The 23,484-nt window shown below is 39.8% G+C and overlaps 1 protein-coding gene across 2 annotated transcripts in view; it reads right to left on the minus strand.

Moving 5' to 3' along the window:
- The window catches only part of LOC130184187 (ectonucleotide pyrophosphatase/phosphodiesterase family member 2-like), a 39,756-nt gene extending 18,406 nt beyond the window's left edge, over positions 1-21,350 (minus strand). For both annotated transcript variants that reach the window (XM_056400047.1, XM_056400048.1), the window contains exons 1-24: positions 21,197-21,350; positions 19,142-19,247; positions 18,468-18,617; positions 16,956-17,081; positions 16,793-16,853; positions 15,946-16,043; positions 15,692-15,771; positions 15,317-15,436; positions 14,580-14,635; positions 13,755-13,820; positions 12,818-12,890; positions 12,597-12,705; positions 11,263-11,388; positions 11,137-11,168; positions 10,873-11,000; positions 10,485-10,563; positions 10,097-10,184; positions 9,697-9,869; positions 9,124-9,184; positions 8,367-8,506; positions 5,903-6,044; positions 4,340-4,417; positions 2,114-2,246; positions 1,618-1,771 (exon numbers count right to left, since the gene is read on the minus strand). In XM_056400047.1, the coding sequence (XP_056256022.1) occupies positions 1,618-1,771; positions 2,114-2,246; positions 4,340-4,417; positions 5,903-6,044; positions 8,367-8,506; positions 9,124-9,184; positions 9,697-9,869; positions 10,097-10,184; positions 10,485-10,563; positions 10,873-11,000; positions 11,137-11,168; positions 11,263-11,388; positions 12,597-12,705; positions 12,818-12,890; positions 13,755-13,820; positions 14,580-14,635; positions 15,317-15,436; positions 15,692-15,771; positions 15,946-16,043; positions 16,793-16,853; positions 16,956-17,081; positions 18,468-18,617; positions 19,142-19,247; positions 21,197-21,214 (2,397 nt within the window). In that variant the 5' untranslated portion in view covers positions 21,215-21,350. The remainder of the gene's footprint in view (positions 1-1,617; positions 1,772-2,113; positions 2,247-4,339; positions 4,418-5,902; positions 6,045-8,366; positions 8,507-9,123; positions 9,185-9,696; positions 9,870-10,096; positions 10,185-10,484; positions 10,564-10,872; positions 11,001-11,136; positions 11,169-11,262; positions 11,389-12,596; positions 12,706-12,817; positions 12,891-13,754; positions 13,821-14,579; positions 14,636-15,316; positions 15,437-15,691; positions 15,772-15,945; positions 16,044-16,792; positions 16,854-16,955; positions 17,082-18,467; positions 18,618-19,141; positions 19,248-21,196) is intronic.
- Positions 21,351-23,484: the final 2,134 nt, after the last annotated feature.

Below are 23,484 nucleotides of genomic sequence, written 5' to 3' on the forward strand. Positions count from 1 at the left end.
ATTTTTACTTTTTATAAACAGCAGATGTTTGGACAGAACTTGGCGTTTTCGTGAATAAAAAGTCTGTAAACGATTAAGAAGTAACAAAGATCAATCCATAACCTCCATAATTGTACTTCACAATTGCACTCAGATGGATTTCCATTTCTCAGTTTGTGGCAATCAAGTTCTGTTTTGTTCACCACCCTACCAAGACACAAACGTACTCAAATATGAGTTCTAAAATTAAAGAGAAAAAGATGAGAGAGGGAGAAACAAAGGAAAGAGAATCAACATGAGAGGAGGGGGATAGAAAAAGCCAGAAGTGTCGTGTATGGAAATGTTTTACTTTCCAGGCGGAGGATGAGGGGTTGATTATGTACCTGCAAAAGCCCGTTTGTAAACAGTGCCTTCGCACTTTCCAAACCACAGTTGAAATGCTGTGCAATAAATATTTTACTGCTTATATTTTAGCAAAGTATTGTTTACTTTAAATACTTGAAGGCAACATGCCACTGTTCTTTTTTGCAGTGTCAAAAATTGTTTAATTGTATTATTATATCTATTATTTCCAAATTTTTTGTCTGTTGGCACTATAGCTGAAAAGCTGTGCAATAAAAAGTTGATTGTTTATATTTAAGTACAGTATTGTTTATTCTAAATTCAGGAGTGAAAGAGAAAGTACATGGAATTTATTGTGTTTGTTTTTTTTTACCGTGGTATCGAAATAGGTATTGAGAATCCTGGTATCGGTGTCGACTACTAAATTTCTGCTATCCTGACATTCCTAGTCAACATTAGCCTTAACAGCTGTTTACTGACCAGTCTAGTAGAAACGCTGCAAGCTCAACATCAAACTTCATTTCTCTTTTCACCAAGAGCTGTATCCAGTGGTGGAAAGCAACCCTCTTGTTTTGCTTCTATTATTATCACTTCTTTTCTTCTACTGAAGTTAGAATGCTAACCCGTTAGCCCCTGTCCGGTCGGACTGTCTTGACACTTTCTGATACCAAGTGACTGTAGCATCCAGTCTGCCCTGAAATACTAGCAGCTCAGACGACGTCTTATAACCTCTTGTATTGTAAACTCGACAACGGCTGAAGCTCTTGGCAAGACTGGTAAGTAAACAGCTGCTAATGCTAACATTAGCTATGTAGCAATAGCAAAACTTACAAACAGCTCCTTTAATGTGCAGATTGTTTTCTTGATCAATCCGCTGACTTTTTGGTTTGTGAGTCTAAACAAATCAAAATTATTCAGTTTACTGTAATCTAAGACAAGAAATCCTCAGAATCGAGCCTCTGCGGATTTGAGAAACTGAGTTCAGGAAATATTTAGATTTTTACATGAAAAATGAGTTAAAAATTCATCAGTTATCAAATCAATTGCTGATTGACTTTCAGATAACTGAATAATTGACTTATAAATTTAAGTTCACATTTTACATGCTGCTGGCTAGTTTAATCTTGAACAATGCATCATATTTTAAAAGTACCTTAAATCTGTACTTAGTTACAGTACTTGAGTAAATGCACTTTACTTTACTTATTTAATTACTGACAATTCTGAACTGAATTCATGCAACAGCAGTGACAGATGGGACATCGCTGCCCCCTGCTGGGAATCGGTTGAACTCACATTGCAGGCCTCAGAGTTGTCTGGTCTGTTAGGGAGAAGGAAGGAGAAGACCTTGAGCGCTCCAGCACACTCCTCCAGGGTCTGGTTCAGCTCCTGACAGCTCGTCACAACAGTGTAGAAGTGGGTTGGGACAGGCGGAACGTCAGGTGAAAACCTGGAGGGAGGACGGCGATCAGAGTGTCAAAAATAACAACCAGGTGATTTATAAAGTTGTAATTTTTATTTAAAAAAAACAACTGCAAAACCACTTTTCAGTAATATGAATTTTGTGTACAACTGTTTACTGGCTCTAGTGTTTTTATTCAGTGCCTTCGATGGTGCCCTGCTACATTTCCTGCCATCAACTGTCAGTCAGTGTAGTGTGAAAGCATGCGTGTCCTCGTGTGTACGCAGTATACAAACAAAATTGACTTGCTCTTAAAAACAATAGTGCCAATAGTGATGAAATATTCCACAGGGTACTTCTGACCTCTAGTGGTTGACCTTTGACCCTTACTCTTTTATCTTCTCTGTTGTGTCGCGGAGGCCGTCATAGTTGTTGTCGAAGATGGGTCCGGCAAGCACGTTGATACCGTTGTTTTCCTCTGCGTAACGCCTCAGCAGCGTCCCCTGCAGGTAACTCCACAGTCCTGCACACAGAGGAACAAGCAGTGAGACGCTGCCATACAAAACAAAGAGTGACCTTTTCATAAATATCAGATGTTATCGGCCTCTGATATAAATGAGCTCATCCCCCCATCTGCACCTGGTGTTATGATACCTGTACCTGGATATCTTAACTGGATCAGAAAATCCAGGTGCAGGTGTAAATGGATGCAGGGTGCGCTGCAATCTGGATGCTATCAGATCAGCCAGACCACAAAAACAAAAACAAAGTGACACATTTCTATAAACATTAAATAATGTTTTTAACCATGTACAAAAAAAGTTAAACTTAATTTAAAGACATTTAATAATCTCAGAATGTCTGTATTAGAAAATAAAAGGCTTCAGCAGTTAGAGTAAAACTGTGCATGAATATTAATGCCGTTACAAAAGATTTTTCACCTTGAAAAAAAAGAAAAACCTGGATCAAATAAAAATAATCCGAGTCCATTACTTGGTGCTAAAATAGCATGTTTAAAAAGTTGAATATATTTCTGTGTATTATGTAACTGGCTGTTAAAAGTCCAGGGATCATAAAACTTTGTCAACCCTTATGTAGTATATGCTCCTTCAAATAATATATAATATGCTTATTTTATCATCCAGAAACTACCAGTTCTTCCCTGTGTCTCAGTACCTCAAAGACGAGTTGTTGTGCATTCACCTAATTGGTTGAATAAGGAGACTGACATGTTTTAATGCTTTGATTTTGAAAGTTGTTATTTAAATAACACTTTGTAGCTCAATTTTGAAATAATCTCATGAGTAAATATCAAAAATGCCTGCTCTCAAAAGCACTAATTTAATTAAATTTGATGTAATCACTTGCCTTTGAAAACTCTGCATAATTACACTACATCGGTGTTCGAGTCATCCACTATGTTGCAAAGAGCAGTGAAAAATAATCTGAAGAAATTACCAAATCAAACATCTTTAAATGATCTACAAAACAAATTCAGTTTTCACAACACTTTCTTGGTCTGGAAACTGATTAATCATACTGCTGACAACAATGATGAATACTGTGCATCTGCATAACACAGAGTGTGTGTGTTTTGTCCTGATAAGTCCTCTCTCTCTGCAGAAACAATGGGTATCAGGCCGTCCTCGCTCAGACCTGACATCACCACGTTTCTTTCCTTTGTCTCATGTGACACAACTGGACACCACAGAAAATACCACTTTTGTTTGTATATCAGAGGCATCAGTTAAACTTTGTATACAGGTTGTAGCTTGTAGTCGTGTTACAAATACACTCCTTGATTTTTTTTAAAGCACCATAAGACCCACAAATCATCAAATTTCCTCTAAGCTCATTAATGAATCATTAACTCACAATTCACTGACTTATTTCCCTATAAAGGCAAGAAATGGCACCAATTTGGTGTTTTGCAGGGCTTTGGTGGTTTATTCCATTTTGCCTCCAGAGATTTGGAATCTCTGTTGCAATTTACAAGATATTCATCAATACTAGGTTTTGGAAACCTGGTATTGAAAAAAATCTAATGAAATCTTTCAAAGTTTTGAGTTTGTTTTCTGTAGCTCAGTTCCAGCAAGAATCTCTACGAAATGGTCAGCCTCATATCTGAGACCTTTCTCTGAAATCTACAAAACTCGGTCACCTCATGTTCTCCTTCACGTTTCACTCGTGCTTGTATATACAAGAGCCTTGTTGCACTCCCAAATTCATATGCCAGCAACGATCATTTGTGGCTTCTTTGATCCATCCATCTGGAACACTTTAAGAATGAACTCTTTGGTACCTCTTGGTCATTTTAAATCCTTAATCTCTAACCTTTTAACTTCTGTTTGTGCCTGCTTTTGTTGTTACATTATTTATTAATTGTATTTACATGTTTGTTTTAATTGATGTTCTTCTTTTATCTTGTATTTTTAATATTTTATACCTGCTCAATTTCATTGTAAATAAGGGCTTTACCCTGAATGATTTTCCAGTTTCGATAAAACCATAATACTTGACATTCATACATCATTAACAAATTGGCCTCTGGTAAAATTGAAGGACATGAGTTCAAGTTTCAGTCGAGTTTACTTTGTCCTATTTGAAGTGACTCACTCTTGAAGGCGGGGTACATGGGAACCGTGTTGGTGATGAGAGAAGCGTCGTATCTGGACTCTGGAGACAATGCCAGCTCTGTCGAGAAAGAAGCACAACAAATCCTCTTAAAATCCATGCCGAAACAAGATTGTGTCAAATACTGTTGTCATGGAAACATCACAGAGAGTTGGAGAAAGAAAAGTCAAAGCAATTTTCCTTTCGATTGGCACCGCCATGATATCAACAAACCAATAACAGGATCTGCTATAACCATGGAAAATGTTACAGTTCACACCTGGTTCTAACCTGTAAAACTCTCAAATCAAAATGCCCCACCAATACCTACTTTTTTTTTCTTTTGAAGAACACACCCTGTTTCAAAAGGTCAGAAGAAATTGAATCAAGTTCTTACCTAACTGCCTGTTATGACTTTATAGTCACAGCACAGACACATCTAATGTCAATTTTGTAAATGTTTTGAAAGAGAAACGTTGTGTTTTATTCTGACAGCTGCCTCCACTACACCAGATCACTGGTAATTTACAGTAAACAATAAACTCACCTATGGCAAAATAACTTCCCCCAATGAAACTGCAGTAAAATGTAAATGTAAAAGCAAAATTTCTTATTTGACAAATACTGTTTACAAAGGTGCAACAAATACATGAATGCCACTTGATATGAAAATATATGGTTATCTACAGATTTGAGTTGACAACTTTGAGATGACTGAGAGACTGTGTAATGATTTTTTTTTTTTTTTTATACATATAAATGAACGTCCAATACATTTAACTCGGTGCGACCATGCTGGGTGACCCTCTCAGCACCCGGTAAATCGGTCCGGATTCTGCAGTAGACAGTTTTACATCTGGTGTGACTTTCCCGCTCTGCACACCGGCAGTATTGTGTTTTACAACAACCCGCGAGTTTGCCAGAGCTGAAGAGCTGAAGCTTCTCTGTTTATATGAATACTGTAAATATATGTGGAAGCTCAATTAAGCATCTGACAGACAGCTTGGACTTTGGACTTGTCCCCCTTGAAACACAGTACAACATGCTGAAGGTTTCGACCTATGTATTTCGCCTGGGACACGGAAAAGTCCATGCAACACCATGCACCTGTCTGTCGGGTGCTTGTGTTGAGCCTCAAAATATGTTTACAGTGGACATGCAGACAACATAACATCTCAGAACAGCCTAGGGAGCATCCAAGAAACGTTTCTGACGGTCCAGATAAAAAAGAAACGAAAAAAAAAAAAAATCATGAATTATTGTCTTGGAACTGTGGAAATTTCTGTGTATTCAACAGTGATTGTGTAATTACTGTCACTGCCAGAGGGGGGAGACAAAAAAAAAAGGTTTAAAAGGAGCATTTATAAGTTGTATTATTTTGGAGTGACAGTGCTGCCTCTGTTCAGTTGCGACTAAGACATGTTTGATTTATTTTTTCATTATCATGTATTCATATTTGTAATGAATATATTGTATACTTTCTCAAAAAGCACACATCAGACACATCAGTATTAACCCCCCCCCGGGGCATCCTGTGGTCCTGCTGTGGTCACCCTGCGGGTTTACCTGGGGGGAAGAGGAAGCCGTAGGTGAGGTGGTTGTTCTGGCTGTAGGTGGTGCAGCTCTGACTGTGATCAGCTGAAACTCTGGGGTCGACCCGGATACACTGAACACCGAGGGAAACCTCCGGTAGAGGAGTGATGTCCTCCTTATATAAGAGAGAGATATGGACACAATTAAACACTAATACATGTAAAATACATTCTACAAAAAAAAAAAAAAAAAGACTGACAGTTGTGGATGAAAGAGAGGGAATGAAAAAGAAAGAGATGATGAAGAGAGCAGTGTGGGATTTAGAGAAAAATTAGTTTTGGGTACCATGTTGCATGCTTGTCCAAGTGTGTGTAGGTATTCATGTATCATGTGTGCATGTGTCGTGTGAGCAGCTGCGTCTTGTAAACCTGCAGCTCACATTTTCCTGTAAACACCGGACAAACACGCACGTTCACATCGTCGCTCACTCAGTTTCTGTGTCAACTTGTGTTGCTTGACTTGTTTATGTTTACATGTTTCTGTAGCTCCGTCATGTTCTGCTCTGATATAAACACACTTTCACTCACAGCGGACAACAACATCTGTTGTCTGATGTGGCCTGTGAGGACTTTTACAACCAGACACCCAGTTTAAATGAATGAGAGGCACAAGGTACAAACACAAACTGAGTGAGGAAACCAAAATGTTGCTGGCATGTCAAAGGGCACTACACATGTTAGATTTCTGGACCCACAGATCAACATGTTTGTTCAAATCAAATTGCATACTGTATATTAAACTTCAGCTGAGCATTTTCCAAATTACTTCAGTAATGTTTTTATTTCAAATTTTTCAGTGAATTATAAAAATCAGTTTGGAGGGACTTGAAACTTGTTGCAGAAAGGTAATCCATCACAGTGGAAAACATTTGTCACCTAATGTGGAATTGATCCCCCTCGTGGTGCATTCAAGGTCCAATAACATGCAGTTCAGTGGCAAATTCTCAAAGACTTTTACAGACCTGCCAGCCTTGGCAAAATATTTTGAGCGCCATAATAGTGTAATGCTTATTTCACATGCTTACACATGTCTTCACTTTGCACGCAATCATTTCACCATCTCACCAATATATCATCAAGTTATTCAATATATGAATCAGCTATGAAGAAAACAATACAGTTATATGTTCTGAAGAAGAAGTCTAACAAAAGGACATATTTACATTCACGAATAGTCAGCTTTTTGTGGGCTTGTGTGAATAATGTGACATCAGTTCAGACAAGGCTTTGACCATGTTTTTTTTAAATATCACTTACTCATTGAACTTTACTATAATATACAGTAATAGTCAAAAGTTACAGTACAGCTGCTAAAAACAATTATTTTAATGATTTATATGTTATGTAAGATAGCTGTGCTTATACAAACTGATAAAGTGGAATTAATTCAAGTATCTAATAAAAAATTGCATCATTTATTTTTTATAGTGTAATATGTTTTGATTTTCAGGTACAAGCAATTATGTAGTGATGTAAAACACTGTCATTCTCTTCCTGTCAGTGTCCTGCTAATCTATCACATTCATTTTAAATGCAAGGTGGGTTCGCGCACATGTATATTCACGCACACGCACACCCCGGTAACTTTCTACGTAACTTTAATTCTGCGGCACAGAGGGCCTACTATGAAAAGTCGCGTTGACAATCTGCAACACACAGACAACATAACTTAAAGTTACTTTTGTCAATGTTCTCGTAGCTACCTAGCTACCAGCTAGCTAGCTTTAAAATTACGTAACGTTAGGGTCACGTTATTAACTTTAAATAGTTGGACAGGTTAGGTAGGTCTGCGTTAACTTAACTCAATTCACATTGTCAACTTTCCACAGTCAGCCCAGCCCGTTTACCTTAATATTAAAGCACCGCCCTCACCTGAGGAACCAGCCAGACTGGATGAGAAACTGTAACCACTGTTCGTGCTTTGGGGGACTGAAGCCAGCGTTATGATTGGTCAAATTCTTCTTCTCTTACTCACCAGACTAGACGCTGCTGCCCCCTGCTGTTTGACTCTAGTAGGCTACTGCACGTATACAATTGAACTCAGGCATCACCAGCTTTTTGCTTAGTTTACATGTTGGCAACAATAAAAACTCTCAACAGACTCCCTGCTGCTAATGTCATGGGTTATCTATCTGCTGCAGGTTTATGTCTCTTCAAGTTGATTTTCCTAGAGATGAACAGAACAGTGGCTAATTGTAAGAAGAAGTCTAATGCATTAGACAGCAATGTGAAGTGCATTTATTATGTAGACTGTTTGCATTGTTATTGCAAAACCTCAAAAGTCACATGTCCACATTATAAATTGGTTTTTAAATTATACAAGTTACAGAAAAAAACGTAAGACATGTAATGTGTATTGAAGTTAGACATATAGTGGTTGTGGTTGGGGTCGGTCTCCAGGGAGCAACTTTAAATGAAAAAAACAAGTGTGTGTTCACCTGTCGTGGCAGTGTGTATGCTGTCCACAGCGGCATGGCCAGCTCTTTGCTATATCCACTGATGAACTCCACATGATGAAGCAAACTGTACTCAGTGTCAAACATCACGGCTGGACGACCGAACGGTAGGTGGGTGCTGTCTGCATAAACACACACACATTTCAGCAAAGAGGTCAAGAAGCATCAATCTTAAGCCATAAAAACAAAAATCACAATTCTCCTCCTCAAAGCTGTGCAGACAGCTGTCCATACATGTCAGTCAGCAATAGATGCCATAGAAGCTATTAATCATTGATGATGATGTCTTTTAAAATACAGTGGGAATTGATAGGAAGAGGAAATTGGAAATAATGCTTCAGTTGTGAGAACTCAGGGATTCAGTACTGAATTATAGTCATGCGTGGTGGCTTATCAGGACGTGATAAACACTTCATAAAAAACATTGTTTTGTTTTTCCATCGCATGGTACTAACTGCACAAGTAGCAGGTACCAGGTGCTATCCACAACTATTGCCCAATGGAAAACCAAAAAAGGCGAGTAGAGTTGAGTCAAGTTGAGTTGGTACCACACAGTGGAAAAGGGCTATGTATAACAAGGAGATCTTCAATATTTTTACCGAAGGCTTGCTACTTCAAGAACCATGAACAGTTTTCTTCAGCAGCTCCTGCTGTGTAGCTGACTTGTTTTCCACGTTTCCTGTTGCAGCACAGTTGTTATTTATCCTAAGAAAAACCACTGAAGTGTCAAGAAACCTACTGTAACTGTAGAGTCCGTCTGGTGCAGGACTGAAAGCTTCAATGATCTCCTCAACTTTGTTCTGTAAGATAAAAACACAGAGGTGTCAGCTTCTTTTGACCTTTTTCTACCCCCCCCAATTGAAGGATATCCATTAATGCAACTCTATTTTTTTTACATCCGGCAAGGAGGTTCTGTTTTCACTCATGCCTCGTTGTGTGTTTGTCAGCAGGATTATAGAGAAAGTACTGAACCAATTTGCACCAAATGTAGAGGAGGGATGGTTTGCAGGCCAGAGACGAACCCATTAAATCTGGGTGTGGATCCAGTTAAAGGAGCATGAATTTTTTTTATCACTTTCCTCAACATTGTGATTTATTGCATTTTCCAACAGTTTCGCCAATTTCTCAGGAAATAATGTTTGGATCTTGATGTAAAACATCAGACATATTGATGGTGTTGAGATCAAAGACTTTACACTTCGCTGCGCTCTAGACTCTAGTTTGTCATGTGACACAGCTGCAAATACAGAGTCTGCTGAATTTGATCAGATGTTATAAATGATCTCTTGTGATGTCACAGGCCTCCACTGACCTCATCGTCACAGCTGCAGCCCAGGTCATGTGTCACAGTGACCTCGGAGTCAGACGCCAGTGACGGTGGCGTCACTTCCTTGGGCATGCTGGGTTCGTGCGGCGGCTCTTTCAGCATGTCGTTCAGGCTGCCGTGGGTCCCATTGTTTGGGGCCGGCTTCAACCCCAACAAGTCTGACACAGACAAAACAGAAGAGAGCAGGAAGTGGGTCAGCTGGTCAGAAAAATAATAATTATAATAATAATTATAATAGGAGCTTAATAATTTGAATCTGACATTTTGGGGAATCATTAATAAAGTTTCTTTTACCTCTAAACTAATTGAACACAAAGGGACAGACATGAATGTTCCACCATATTTTCTACTTCACACCATTAAAGCTAAATAATAATATTCTCACCACACATGATGTTGTATAACTCTATATTCTCAAACTCTGGCACTCTTTTCTGAAACTTGAAGCTTGGCCCGTGTCCCATAAAGATCGTCTGCACACACACAAAAAAAGAGAAAAGTACAAGTTAATTATAGAGAAATACTGTTTAAATGCATTGTTCCACCTAAAAGCATTTTGTCTAAACTTGATGTCTAACAAATGCATTGAATGTGCAGCATATTCCTAATAAAACAGCTGATTTATGTGTCACCTTTGTGCTTGTACAAGGGAATGAGGTATACCCAAAAAAAGAGAGCCACTTATCAAAGCCACGCGCCATGATCCAAAAACTCCACACGGTACCATTAATACAATCTATCTAGTAAACAGTAGACAAGATACAGCACTGTACCCTCATGCTGGTTATCTTGTTGTCGAAGCCGTGGTCACCAAAGAAACCACAACGAGTCCTCAGTTTTTCTGGCATTTTCCTGAAAAAAAATGTTTTTGCCAAAGTGAAATCTTCATCATTTGATTAGAACTGATTGAGACTGAAACCTTATTGGATGCTACAGACATCTATAATCAAAAAGACATGGAAATCTCAATTTATACAATATGGGACCTTTAAACTTAGAGGTGGACCTGGGATATGATTCAGTTCAGTTTAGGTTCTAAAGTCGACCCAAAGACATAGACAGGGCTGCTTGATGCTGGCAGTTTCCTCCTGATGAGGTAATAAATCATCGGTATTAGTTTCACATGTGGTGGACAAGATGTGAACCAGTGGCTCAGGCTACCTGGCGATGTGCCACTTCCTCTCCATCAGCAGATGGACGTCCTCGATCCTGCGGTTATTGGCGTAGTGAAGCCTCTTGGGTAAATGCTGCTTCAGGTACGGCTTGAAGTGCTGAGTCGGCATTTTACACTGAAACAACAAATAATGCAGGTGAACGACCTGTGATCTTTTCTCGTTCCCCCCACACAGACAAACACAGGCAGCAGCGCGCCGTTTCGAGAAACTGCAGGAAACGGTTTGTGTGTGTTTTTGTTGTGGTACTTACAGTGAGGTTCGCAACAACTACTTTTGGGTCATCTGAAAAAAAAAAAGGCAACATCGCGTTAATATGGATCCCTGTTACACAAAAAAAATAAAATAATAACGCTCCGTCTTCATCTGTGTGTCTCACATGTGGTGGATTTGGGGTCGCGGGGTCGTATTCTCCCGAGAGAGCCGGGGATCAGCTGGATTTCGTCTATGTTGAGTGGGTAGCTGCTGAGAAACTCTGTCCTGTCACAGTGGGCCTCCTCCATACCTGAGACAAAGCAGACAGCCATGGTTTCTGTTACTATGTTTAAAGGGTCAGGACACTTACAACTGAAGTCGTTCCGCTTCACTCTTCAAAGAGACAGTTTATGAAGATAGGGACTCCATATCTAAATTTTCCGAGCTCTACAGTGGCCTCAACGCTTTTAAGTATGATCCTTGACTAATTATGGACCCCACTTGTTGTACCCTGCTTATAACACCGTAATGTAATGTCCCTTTGTCATCTGAGCTTTATTATTATATAATGGCTTTAATTTTTATTTAAGGAAAGGGAGGGACAAAATTATTTTATTCACATGTTTTCATTATAATTTTTTTCCCTGACACTATATTTTTTTAACAGTTATAACTATTTATGCTGATTGTGTAGAACAATGTTATGCAGAGCTCTTTGGTGCTGTTGTTTTTTGTTAAAAAAAAAAGAGAACAAAACGTACTATAAACATACAAAAAAAACAACCTACATTTACATATATAAACAAATTTTCTCACTTACTTTTTTGTTTTATTAGTCAAGATTTGAACAAATCTGCTGCTACTGAAAATACAAACAGGTGGATGGAGCGGAAAAAACCTCACAGCAATGTGTTTTTCCAGAAACAATGTCCCAGTTTCTCTGGTTACAGGGACTATTTGTTTTGTAAACTGTAGCTTCTTAATAAAATAACCAAAGCTGCAAACCCAATACTTCAGGTTTGAGGAGACAGGATTCTGCTGAAACAAGCTGCATTCAAGCTTTTATTTATTTATTTTTTAACACTTTATGAACTTTCATTCACTTCTGTTAGGTGGAGGCAGGAATCTTGAAACCACCTCTATTTCCATGCCTAGATACTACTAAGTGAGAAAATCTGTTCTGCTTGTACTATGAATGAACTTACTCTTTAAAAGTCATCTAATTTGGAGACTATTAGGGCTGATTAAAAGGCCAAGCTCAGTCAATATCACCATATATATATTATATTTCTGGTAATATATTAGTGACACTGCAACATCTAGAGGAAAAACACCTGACTGAGATCTGAGATCAAGGTTCAAATGAGAAAATCAGTATCCCTGTGAATCCATCAGAGATAGGTTTGGGATGTGTTTAGCCTAGCTTAGCATCAAGACGGAGGCGGAGAGAAGATGCTAGTCGTCTCCTACTGTATCTTCTCCCCTACCAAGGCTTCAAAGGTTACACAAAGGTCGTACCATGGTCTCCTACGATGATGACGTTGACGCAGCGATGCAGGTTCATCTGCTTTAGACCATTCATCAGCTGACCAATGATGTTGTCCAACTCTCTCAGAGGGTTATCCAGCTGTAAATAACAACAATGTAATGATGTAACAAAGCCACTGAAACACACACACACACACACACACACACACACACACACACAACATTCTTAAACCCTCCGGTCCCACACTCACCTCACTGCTGAGCGGTCCCAGTCGATGTCCGTAGGTATCGGGCTGCTCTGAGTGGACGGCGTAAACATACGGCCTGGAGAGAGACGGCACATACAACTTAATCATGAGGTGTGAGAGTGTTTTAAGGTCACCATGACGATTAAACATCTTTGAAACCCTTCACTTAGCTTGTTGTTTCACCTCACCTCAACGGAGAAACACAAAAAACCTGCCTAACCTCACAACACTATAAAAACATGGTATGTAGTTCAAATAAGACCAGCAACAATCACCAGGTTTAAACATACAGTACAATTTAAGTTTTTTTTTTTATATTTTCAAATGTGTATAGGCATCAGCACACACTTAACACTCCAGAAGTAAATTCTGAAACATGCATATTTTCAGTCACAGCTGTGTAAGAGCACAACACAACTTGTTCATGCAGGTGCACACACAATTTAAAGAGTCTCTCCAAAGAGTCCAATGGAGTCACAGCTTAAAACTGTTGAATAGGTACAAAGCACCAGCAGAAAAAAGTTCAATCAAATCCAAAAGTTGGCTTTTTGTGTTAAAGTTAAAAACGAAATTCACAACACATGTCTTATCCCTATTAATTATAATAACATTTTATTGACCTTGCTACTAACATATGCTATAGGGACGCAGTGAAGCCAGACAAGACTTGTACAAGAGTCAATTGTCACATCCAGTACCAACGTTGGAAATTAAGGTTTGAAGATTGAAAGTAGGTGAAATTTATTTTGTGACTCAGTGAAGTATACATGCTTTAAAAACTGTATCAATACAACACAAATGGACAATAACACATTATTAACCGCTTCTGTTGTTTGTATTATAAGCTGGATCACTCTCAAGTTTCCACCATGAGAAAAGTTTACAAGAACCAGGTTGTTAAAAAGTTTGTTCCGCGTGTTCTCAGAACAGAAAGACGCACCTCTCGTTATCAGGCAGATGCAGCCATCGCAGGATCGTCAAAATCCTCCTCTCCAGAGGAATCACCCTGTCAACAAAACAAGGTGAATGATTAAGTGGCAGGACTTCAAGTCTAAAAATTGATGCACGGCACGACACAGACGATATACATTGGCTGTTATAACACAGTCTTCAGTTTGTATTTTTACTTTTATTCTTTCTTACATTAATTGATTTAGACTCGTCTTATGATCAAGTGGTCTCTGATTATATGATGCTCTTGTGCGTTTATGTAAATCAGCAGAGCTCAGTGGCTTTGAGTCGTCAATAGCCTCTGTTGTGACTGAGTGTGTGGGAGTATTGTCCTGTGTCTGTCCATTGTCAGTCAGTCTCAGGATGTAACGAGCTTTCAGCCACTCCTGCCCTCGTGATCATTAGGTCATGGATATGTCTGCAATAAACCGTCTGTTGTCATTTCTCCTAATCTGTCACTGAAAACAAACTCTGTATTGCTGTGAAAACAGCCCAAGAAGCAATTTAACTCCTTTAACTCTGCCATTGTGATGTTGCTCAGACTTAATGGAGCCACTATGGCAAGATTTTTGTCAGTACGATCAGAAATTGTACAAGGGTTTGAATTTTCCAAATACTGCGGTATTTTATTACTATATTATTAGATATTTTTGAAATTTCTAGATTTTTAGACTTGAGTTTATATGTTTGACCAAAACTAAACCTAAACTACCTTTAACCTCGATCCTCTCAACTCAGTTTCAAAGGTTTATTTGAAGGTTACTAGTTCAGTGTCTGAAGCTATTGAAAAATATTCCAGTACTAACTTAAGTACCAAGGCCAGAAGAAAGTGCCTGCTTTCACTCCTTGTTCCTCGGCTGTGATCCAGATCTGTAACACAGAAAAGACAAATTATAATGTACTTTGTTCAGTGTGTGCTTGGAAACCCCAGTGTACATATGTCCATGTCCTAACTCCATACTACACAGCCTAATAACTGTATATAGTACATGTACTACGCTGTTAGAGTGTACCATTTTCCCACTAACAGGAATAATGAAATACAATAAAAGCTGCTAGCTTACCTCCACCAAAAGCAGTCTTCTCTTGCATATCATATCCTGTTAGCCAACAAGCTAGGCACCAGTATTCTTAATTTAATTTCACAGTTGTGGGATTAATAAAGTTAATCTAATCTAATCTAATCTAATCTAAAGAGTTAGCTGGGTTTTGTTATGACAGTGGTCAAACCCCAGGAGTTTTGAGATGCCATCTGTTGCTGACTCTAACAAATCCCGAAACAATAATATCTACTTCTCTTACAATGAAGATAACAGTTTAACTAACAGTTTTCTCCTTAATTCTGGTGTTTCTAAAAGCAGAGCTAAAATGTTATAAAATTATAATTTCCCATTGGGCCTCCAGAATAGGAAACTAGATGTAGTTACTATGGTCTTTTTCAAAGTTTCAGCTGTGTCAACACATAATGAGTGATATGAAGTAACTGGTTTATTTAGTCAGCCTGTGAGTTTGAACTGATTGATCATAATCTGGTATCTGGAGTTTACTCACTGGCTGTCCGCCCCACCAGCGGTGGTTCAGTTTCTCTCTGGTGCGCAGGCTGAAGGTGGCATTAAACACTGGGTCATGCATGGTGTTCCCCACAATCCCATGAGACTCTGGGTAAAGACCCTGTAGAGAGATCCCACAGAATAGAGTCACTATAGTTAACATATTCAGTAGTATAGTTAAAAATCAGTGCTGCGGCAGGGGTCACAACGTGAACATGCTGTAAGGACATTTTGAACATGGCTATTGGCAAACACGTGTATTTACTTAGCCTACAAATGTAGGAGTACATATTAACAGCCCTGCTTTACTGTACCCTCTAGTGTTACATGATAAAGACATGAACCAGTGATTTAGATACAATCCAGTGTCACTTACTGTGGCCAGGGTGTATAAATTTGGGAAGGTTTTTGATGGGTAGACTGGTCGCATGTAGGGTGCCGACGTACCACACTCTCCTGAGGGGAAACATGCAAGCTTTTTAGTATTAAACTCCATAATACATTTTATTATAACACACAACTGTTAACATGGACAACATGGCCTCTGTAAGATTCACACGCATCATGACTTCTACAATCATTACGAAAGCATTCAGATAAAAACAGTACAAAGTCAAATAAGAAACATACTGAGCTTGTGTATGTTGGGGATGACAGATTTGCCCTTCTTCAGGTAGGAGGCTCTGAACCCGTCAACAGACAGCATGATGAGCGGAGGACGGATGAAGCTGAGGGGGTTGACGAAACAATTGAAACCACCATTGACAATTTTGGAGCATTTAAATGTAATCTTTTGAATTGTTGACTGTTGACTGTTGCTAAGTGATCAGTCCGTCAGCCCAGTTTGAGGTGTGTTTATCAAACAGCTAAAACAGCAGCAGTCCTGAACTACCCCTAACTTTAAGACACATTTAGTCCTTTGGTCCCTTTGGGAGTAGCTTAAACAGACACCTCAACAGAAACCTTGCATTACAAAATGAGGATGCTAAGTTTGAAAGACATGGGTGTTTACGAAAGTCACTTTGCATTATGGGAAACGCACCATGCACAATGGTTTTGGAGTTGGACCTATACTTGTAAGGACTAAGAGTCCTCTCGACCTCTGCTGAATCAATTTTGATATTTGTAATCTTTTTTAATAAGGCCGTCAAATCTATGCACATGCTCAGTTGTGCTGTTGCTCCGTTACCTGTAGCCGAGAGTGATGTCACAGTGTACTGACACGCCCTGGAGTACACCTGTACATAACTGCAGCAAGGTGAGGACTTAAACCTTTAACCTTTAATCTTAATTAATGCTTATTGGGTTTCTCTTTGGAGTCTGAAAGTTTGGACACTGTCTCTTTAATTGACCAGTTAGAAGCTACTCGTTGCTGTAAATAATTATAAATATGTAGCTATTAATCAAGAGGAAAAGCAGCGATTTTCGATGACCTACATTTGATTGTTTATTATTACTCCATCAGTCTCAGACTCACCCTGCAGGGCATTCAGCACTCTGGATCTCCTCACAGTCTTCTTGCACCCATGAAGTCTCACCTCAGAGGGAAACAAGAGGACACAGTCATCACCGGCTTTCATGCACATTCATTTTCTATTTATAAATACGGTAAAAAAGTAAGTACAAAGTAAAGCAAGTACCTTTGCAGAGTGACTTGTAGTTGGAGCAGCAGTCTCCTTTCTCCAGACAGTCCTCTGAGCAGTGGCAGGCATGGTCGTCGTTCCTCGCCTCCCCACAGCGATCCTGCGAGCACTCGAACCCTCCGCCTGCCGCACAGGGAGGAGGAAGTAAATCACTTTATTAAAGCCACCTCACTGCTGTAAAACACCTCTCAGTGAGGCTCATTAAAACACCATGAATTAATACAATGAAGTGTGAAACATTAAATCTGCCGTCAGACTTGCAGTCTGTTACTAATTACCCAGTTAAAGCGGATCTTGTTTTAAAAGAAAAGACTCACAAGAAACTCATGGACATAGATTTCATTTAGAGACTTTTTGTGTGTTGGAAAATGTCCCAGTGCTGTCTGCCTAATGTTTTCAAGATGAAACCATTAACGCAAGGTCTAAATTAGCTTCAGATCAAAATGACCATTGTGGCTAGAATTAAAAAACTGACTTTTTTCATGTAAATGAGTCTTCCCTGTTTAAATCCTCTGCTTTCAGATGTACGTGTTACGTTTTACTGGCAGATAAATCCTTCTCAATATTACTTACACAGTGCACAAAATATTGAGTTTTAAATTGAATTAAATAAGTCTGGTGATATTCTATATTTTTCCTTCTGTCAACAAGTATTGTGTCTGTATCAAAATCACACGCACCGTCCTGCTGCAACAAATATTCTCTAGAGAACCAAATGAGGATTAATCCACTACTGAAAATAGTCCTAAACAGATCCATTAAACATTAAAGGTCCCGTATTGTCTAAAAGTAGATTTTTTTCTTTTCCTTTTCCTTATTCGATTATAAAGCAGGTCTAGGTTCTATAATAATACTGTGAAAGAATCAAAGCACTCAGTGTTAAAACGCGCCGTCAGGACTTCCTGTAACTTTGTAATGGCATAAAAAAAGCCATGCCACAAGCCCCGCCCACCTGAACCCACCATCCAACCTTTCAGGATTTGGTTTCTCCGAGTGTTTACCTGAAATCTGCTATATTTTTATTGGATCACTCAGAAAACAGTCAGCCAATCAGAGGAGAGGCTCAGAGTCTCCTCTCTTCTGATTGGCTCACCAACCTGTTGTAACTAGAGCTCCAGAGAGAAGCCTGAGAGAGGAGATGTAAAACTACACTGAGATGGTTTTTGGTTCTTAAAACCACAAACATATCTTCTTATGGATCAACACTTCAAATAAAACACAGAAACTGTAAAATATAGATTATTAATGATAAAAACTACAGTGGCCAGCTGTTGTAGAAAATTACTGAGCATTTTACATCAGATTTACATCTTTAATAGGTACCAATGGGTTTTGCACTGACAGCCACAGACTGTCAGAAGATATTGAAAGATGGACTAACAAATTGTTTGTTTTGGTCTTCTCCTTCGCATTTGTTTACTATAAGAAAAACATAATAATGCCAGTTTTATTCTACAACAAGAAAGCGGGAGAAGTGATGTAGGTAGGGGGACACTGTGTCAGGCTCACCTGTTTTCAGGCAGTGCTCGTCGAAGTCCGAGCAGCAGCTGTAGTAGGTTTTACACAGATTGTCACATCTGCATCCTGGAGGTTTGGCCTCCTCCAGCTCAAAGCACCTCCTCTTACAGGAGCCCGCTGAGCTGACCCACTCTGAGACGACTGGAGGGAGGAGAGGCGCATTTAGACAGGACTGCTGCAAAACACACTCATCTGCAAAGCTTGGCATGTGAAGATGATATCCACTCTCACCTTACTCTCGCTCTCTTTCTTATTTGAAAACTATTTTCCTAAGCAGACCGTAGATGTTTAGTATTATCTCCCACTCTACAGGTAGCTTTTGGATTCAGCAGTCGTGTAGCAGAATTTCGAAGTAGTCTTTTCGTTTGTTACAATATTTTTGTGTGACAAGTGTAAATATTTGGGAAATTCTTTGGTCTCTTATTTTTTCTAGAGCTAGCTGCTGAACAGTAATGATTTATTTAATTCATATTATCTTCTTTTTACTACATCATTTCTCAAGAAAAAGGACAGGAAGTCTCAGATTTTAAAGTGTCTAGTTTAAAGTGAAAGGACATTTAAAACCAGGACCACGATTGTTCCACATGTAAACAAAAAAAAACAGATATTTGCATTTATTCTGAATGTATTCTGTGTGTGTGATCGAACATCAAGGCTGATCTCACCTTTAGTGTGAGGTGGTGGGTTGTCTCCTCCATCTGTAGGCCCACTGGCCTGAAACACATACGCTCTGCTGACATCAGAACCCCACAGGCAGATCACAACCACTACCTGCAGGAAACCACAGATCACAGTCACAAAACCACTGCCCACTTTCCCCTCATGACGCTCAGAGCTCAGGCTCAGCAGCCCGGGACACTGAACTGCTGACGCTTACCAAAACAGGACTGGAAAGGTTCGTCACTATGCCACCCTAAGAGGTTGTTTTCTTCTCCACTGAGACACATTCGTGGTCGCACCTCACCAAAGGGGGTCAGAGGTCAACGGGCAGCCAGGAATGGCAACCCTGGAGAAGCTGAAGTTGAGTGTTGTGTGATTCTGCTGCCTTGTATAGCTCAGAGAAGAGTCTGCCACTAACCTGCTACTGATAAAGGCTCAGTTTCCACCACAGTCACACGACATAGTGTTCAGAGCTCATTAAGGTTCATACGCAAGAAGCGTAAGAGCCGTTTCCATCTACAAGTAGAAATGAAGGATGTTTAACCACCAGATGAAGGCGCTTCCTGAATTTGACAGAAATAATGTCGGCCAAACAAACAAGGGCAGAAACAGAAATAGGTTCAGTTCACAACAGAGCAGTGAGACAAGGTTGTTCATGAGCAGAACTGTTGTGATTGACACTTGGGGACATTTCATGAACTAAATAACAAATCAAATGCTGTCAAGATGCATGTGAGCAAGGTGCTTGACCCCCCAAACACAAGGCATTCAGGAGAGATAACACAGACCCTCTGGCAGCTCTTTGGAAACCAAAAAGTCCAGCAGTAATGACAATGTACGAGGCATCCGGATTCTTATTCTGGTTGATTGAATCTAGCCCAAACTTAAACCCTTTCATCGACAGAACTGGCTTCAAATTTACAGCTGACAGCAGAATGGAAAAGACGGCTGATCTCTACTGATGACTCTACTGTCCAACAGTTCACACAGCAGGCCTCAGGTGCGTTCACGTTCTGGATTCAAGGTGAATTCCGTCTGGTAGAGGTTGATCTCAGATTAACTCATACGACTGACGTGCCGCTTTCGCATACTCCACTGACACGCATGTTCAAGTTGTCCAGGGCTTTCTAGGAGAGAACATTTGATCTGAGACGATCCAGATGTTTGCTCAGTTTCTGAGCTGTAACTAATATTTTGAAGAAAGCTCCTGAAAACACTTCCAGGAACACTGGAGCTCCATGGAAAACGTGTGAGAGCCAGAACCACTGAACCAAGAACTGAACGCTCATACACATCTCACTGAGCCAGAGCACAACCCGAGCACCACTGTGAGCTTTTATTCTATCATCAACGCAGCAAGAATGTGGCCCGGTGTGTTCTTTAAATCATTGTCACTCATCACATAAGCTGGAGTTACAGGTGGAGATAAAAAGTATATATATTTTAAAGCGTGGAACTAATTGTCTCCATTGTTTCTCATTACAGGAATATTATATGATTATTACTTCATCCAGTACAAAAGACAGAGGAGCCTTCTCAGGTCTGTTCCTAGACTAATTAATGATGATGATGATGATGATGATGATGATGAGGATGATGATGAGGATGATGATGAGGATGATGATGTCAAACGCACGCCCTCACAGATGGAAACAGTCCATGGTGTAACCATCAACCTACAATTTTTGTTTGCCTTTACCTCCCCCTGCTAAACAAATCTGTGTGTCACTGTTGACAATAAGCTTTTCCACGCAATCCATCATCATCATCATCATCATACATCTCTGCCCCAAAATAAGGCAACATGAAGCATAAATCGCACTCCTGCTCAAACTTCTGTGATTTCCTCCCTCGCTGCATCGATATGAGGCAAAGTGCAGTTCTCTCACCCACAGGTCGATTCTGCAAGAGCGCAATCTCTCTCTTTTGTCGGGGTAGTCGGAGGAGGAGGTGGAGGAAGGGACGGGGGTGTACGGGGAGACACATCCACCGTCCAAATGAAAAGTTAAAAGAAAGCCACATGAGAATTAAGCAACGACACCGCCACAGTCTTACCGTACCAAATAGCCCAGTAGCATGTTGCAAACAGCGGATCCACGTTTGGCATTCCCCCCTGAAAAAAAACCGAAGGCTTGTCCGATATAAGCTCCTCTGTGCGCCTCTGCAGATCGATGGAGCGCAGGGGTCCAACTCTCTCTCTCTCTCTCTCTCTCTCTCTCTCTCTCTCTCTCTCGCGTTGTTTGCACTTTGCCTTGCTTCTACCTCTGCCTCTCTCTCTCTCTCTCTCTCTCTCTCTCTCTCTCTCTCTCTCTCTCTCTCTCTCTCTCTCTCTCTCTGTCTTGGGCCAATAGGCATGACGTAATGGTGACAGCTGTGGTCTGGGACAAGAGTACGTCAGGTCGAGGTGACGCTCCGGAGTCCAACGCAGTCAGCAGCACTGAACCGATCACCCAGAGAGGAAGAGAGAGGCACTCAGAGGGAGAACAGGGGCCTGTGTGATCTCTGATTCCCCCCTCCACACTTCACAGTCTGTCCTACAGGAATAAGGAGATTTTATTGGCCTTTTTGGTGATCCTGGTGATCCCATACGCAAATGAAATATATGTACATGTAGAATATATACATATATGTACATAGGCTAATATTGTAGACAGATGTTATATGATACATTTATATACATTATATCCATCCCAAAGACTGTGGGTATATGTTGATATATAAACAGAAGGTCTAAAAGTCTGAGACATGTTTAAAACTAATGAGAAATTTATAAGAAAAAAATATATAAACATATATATTTTTTAACATGTATGTTGTTTTAATAAACTTGCATAATTAAATAAAATCTATAATGTTAATACATGTTAACACATGTTAACACATACTTTTTACGTAAAAAATCATCACATAGATCACATTTTTAATATATGTACATATACAAATTTTACTATGGGCATTTCATATATGTTATGAACTTATATCATCATATATCAAGAGGATGTATATATGTGATAATAATATATCCCCAGATAGGTGACATATATGGCAACGTCACTCTTTATATATATATATATGTCATATATTACATTTCTGAATGGGATGTGGGGGTTCATGCTGAAACGTCAGTAATAAGTTGCCACCAAAGTTTGTACTAATGATGTTTAAGACAAACACATTTTTGTCACAACATGTCAGAAGGACACTGTTTCGAATTTTGCAGAGAAAAGTTGTGGTCGTGTGAGTCAAAGTCCTGCCACACCAAGCTGAGCTGAAATAATTACAGTATATGCTGACTGATCAAATGCTTTGTCTTGCCCAACGTCTTACAGTGACATTGCAGCAACACAAAGTGACTGTAGGCTGACACTGCAAAGACAAACAAAACAAAGTCGCCCATTTCCATGCTTTGAAAACAAGTATAAGAAGCGTGAAAGCAAATAAACCAAACGAAACATGTCTGCAACAGTTGTCGAGACATTTCAATCTGAACCATCAACCTAGTGGCGGCACCAGGGGGAAAGTCAGGGGATCATTAAAGTCAGTAGGGTTCGTCCTCTGGATGAATGTCTGTACAAAATTTTATGGCAAACCAGAAGTTGTTGAGATATTTCAGGCTGGACCAAAGTGCATGGCGGACTGAGCAGCCACCGCCACCGTCCTTCGAGGCATGTGTCGTAAGCAGGGTTTGAAATCGCTGGAAGAAGGACGAATAATTAGGAAAAGCCTAATAATGGGAAAAGCCGAACTTAATGGACGAGATGACTGATGATTCACAATGGCCAGTCAGGCAGCCCAACAATGGCACAACCAGTTTGTTTATTTGTTGTGTGTTACATGCCTCTTGTATGCTGGTGACTTTGTCATCTTGAGTTAGGGCAACAAGTCATCTAAGAAGTCATATCTGGAAGCACTTTGATTTTGGCAATAGAGCTAAAAAAAAAAAACACATCTGCTTTACAGTAACATCAGCCTGTCTCCCACATGGTACAGTGTAAAACACTGCTAATTAACAGAATGTTAATTCTACAGTTCATGGGTGTGTTGTGATTGAATTGATTTGATTTCAACAGATTACATGTTTAATTTGTTTGAACTTGATTCAAATTTAAATTAATCTAATCCTCAATCTCACCTCTTGTAGAGTGAGGATCATCAAATGTGCGTTGATGTGCACTCAATAAGAGAATAACACCGATCAAAATACACCAAAAGATGCGCTCACGTTCCTGCTCTCCACGTTCTCCGCCTTGTTCACCGCGACAAACGTCCATTCAAGGCTGTCTGAGGCAGTGTGTGCACATACCACCCACGTAGCACTTCCTGTCCTGTGTGGCTGATCTTAGATAAC

The sequence above is a fragment of the Seriola aureovittata genome, chromosome 16 (assembly GCF_021018895.1).
Source record: "Seriola aureovittata isolate HTS-2021-v1 ecotype China chromosome 16, ASM2101889v1, whole genome shotgun sequence".
Taxonomy (NCBI): Eukaryota; Metazoa; Chordata; class Actinopteri; order Carangiformes; family Carangidae; genus Seriola; species Seriola aureovittata.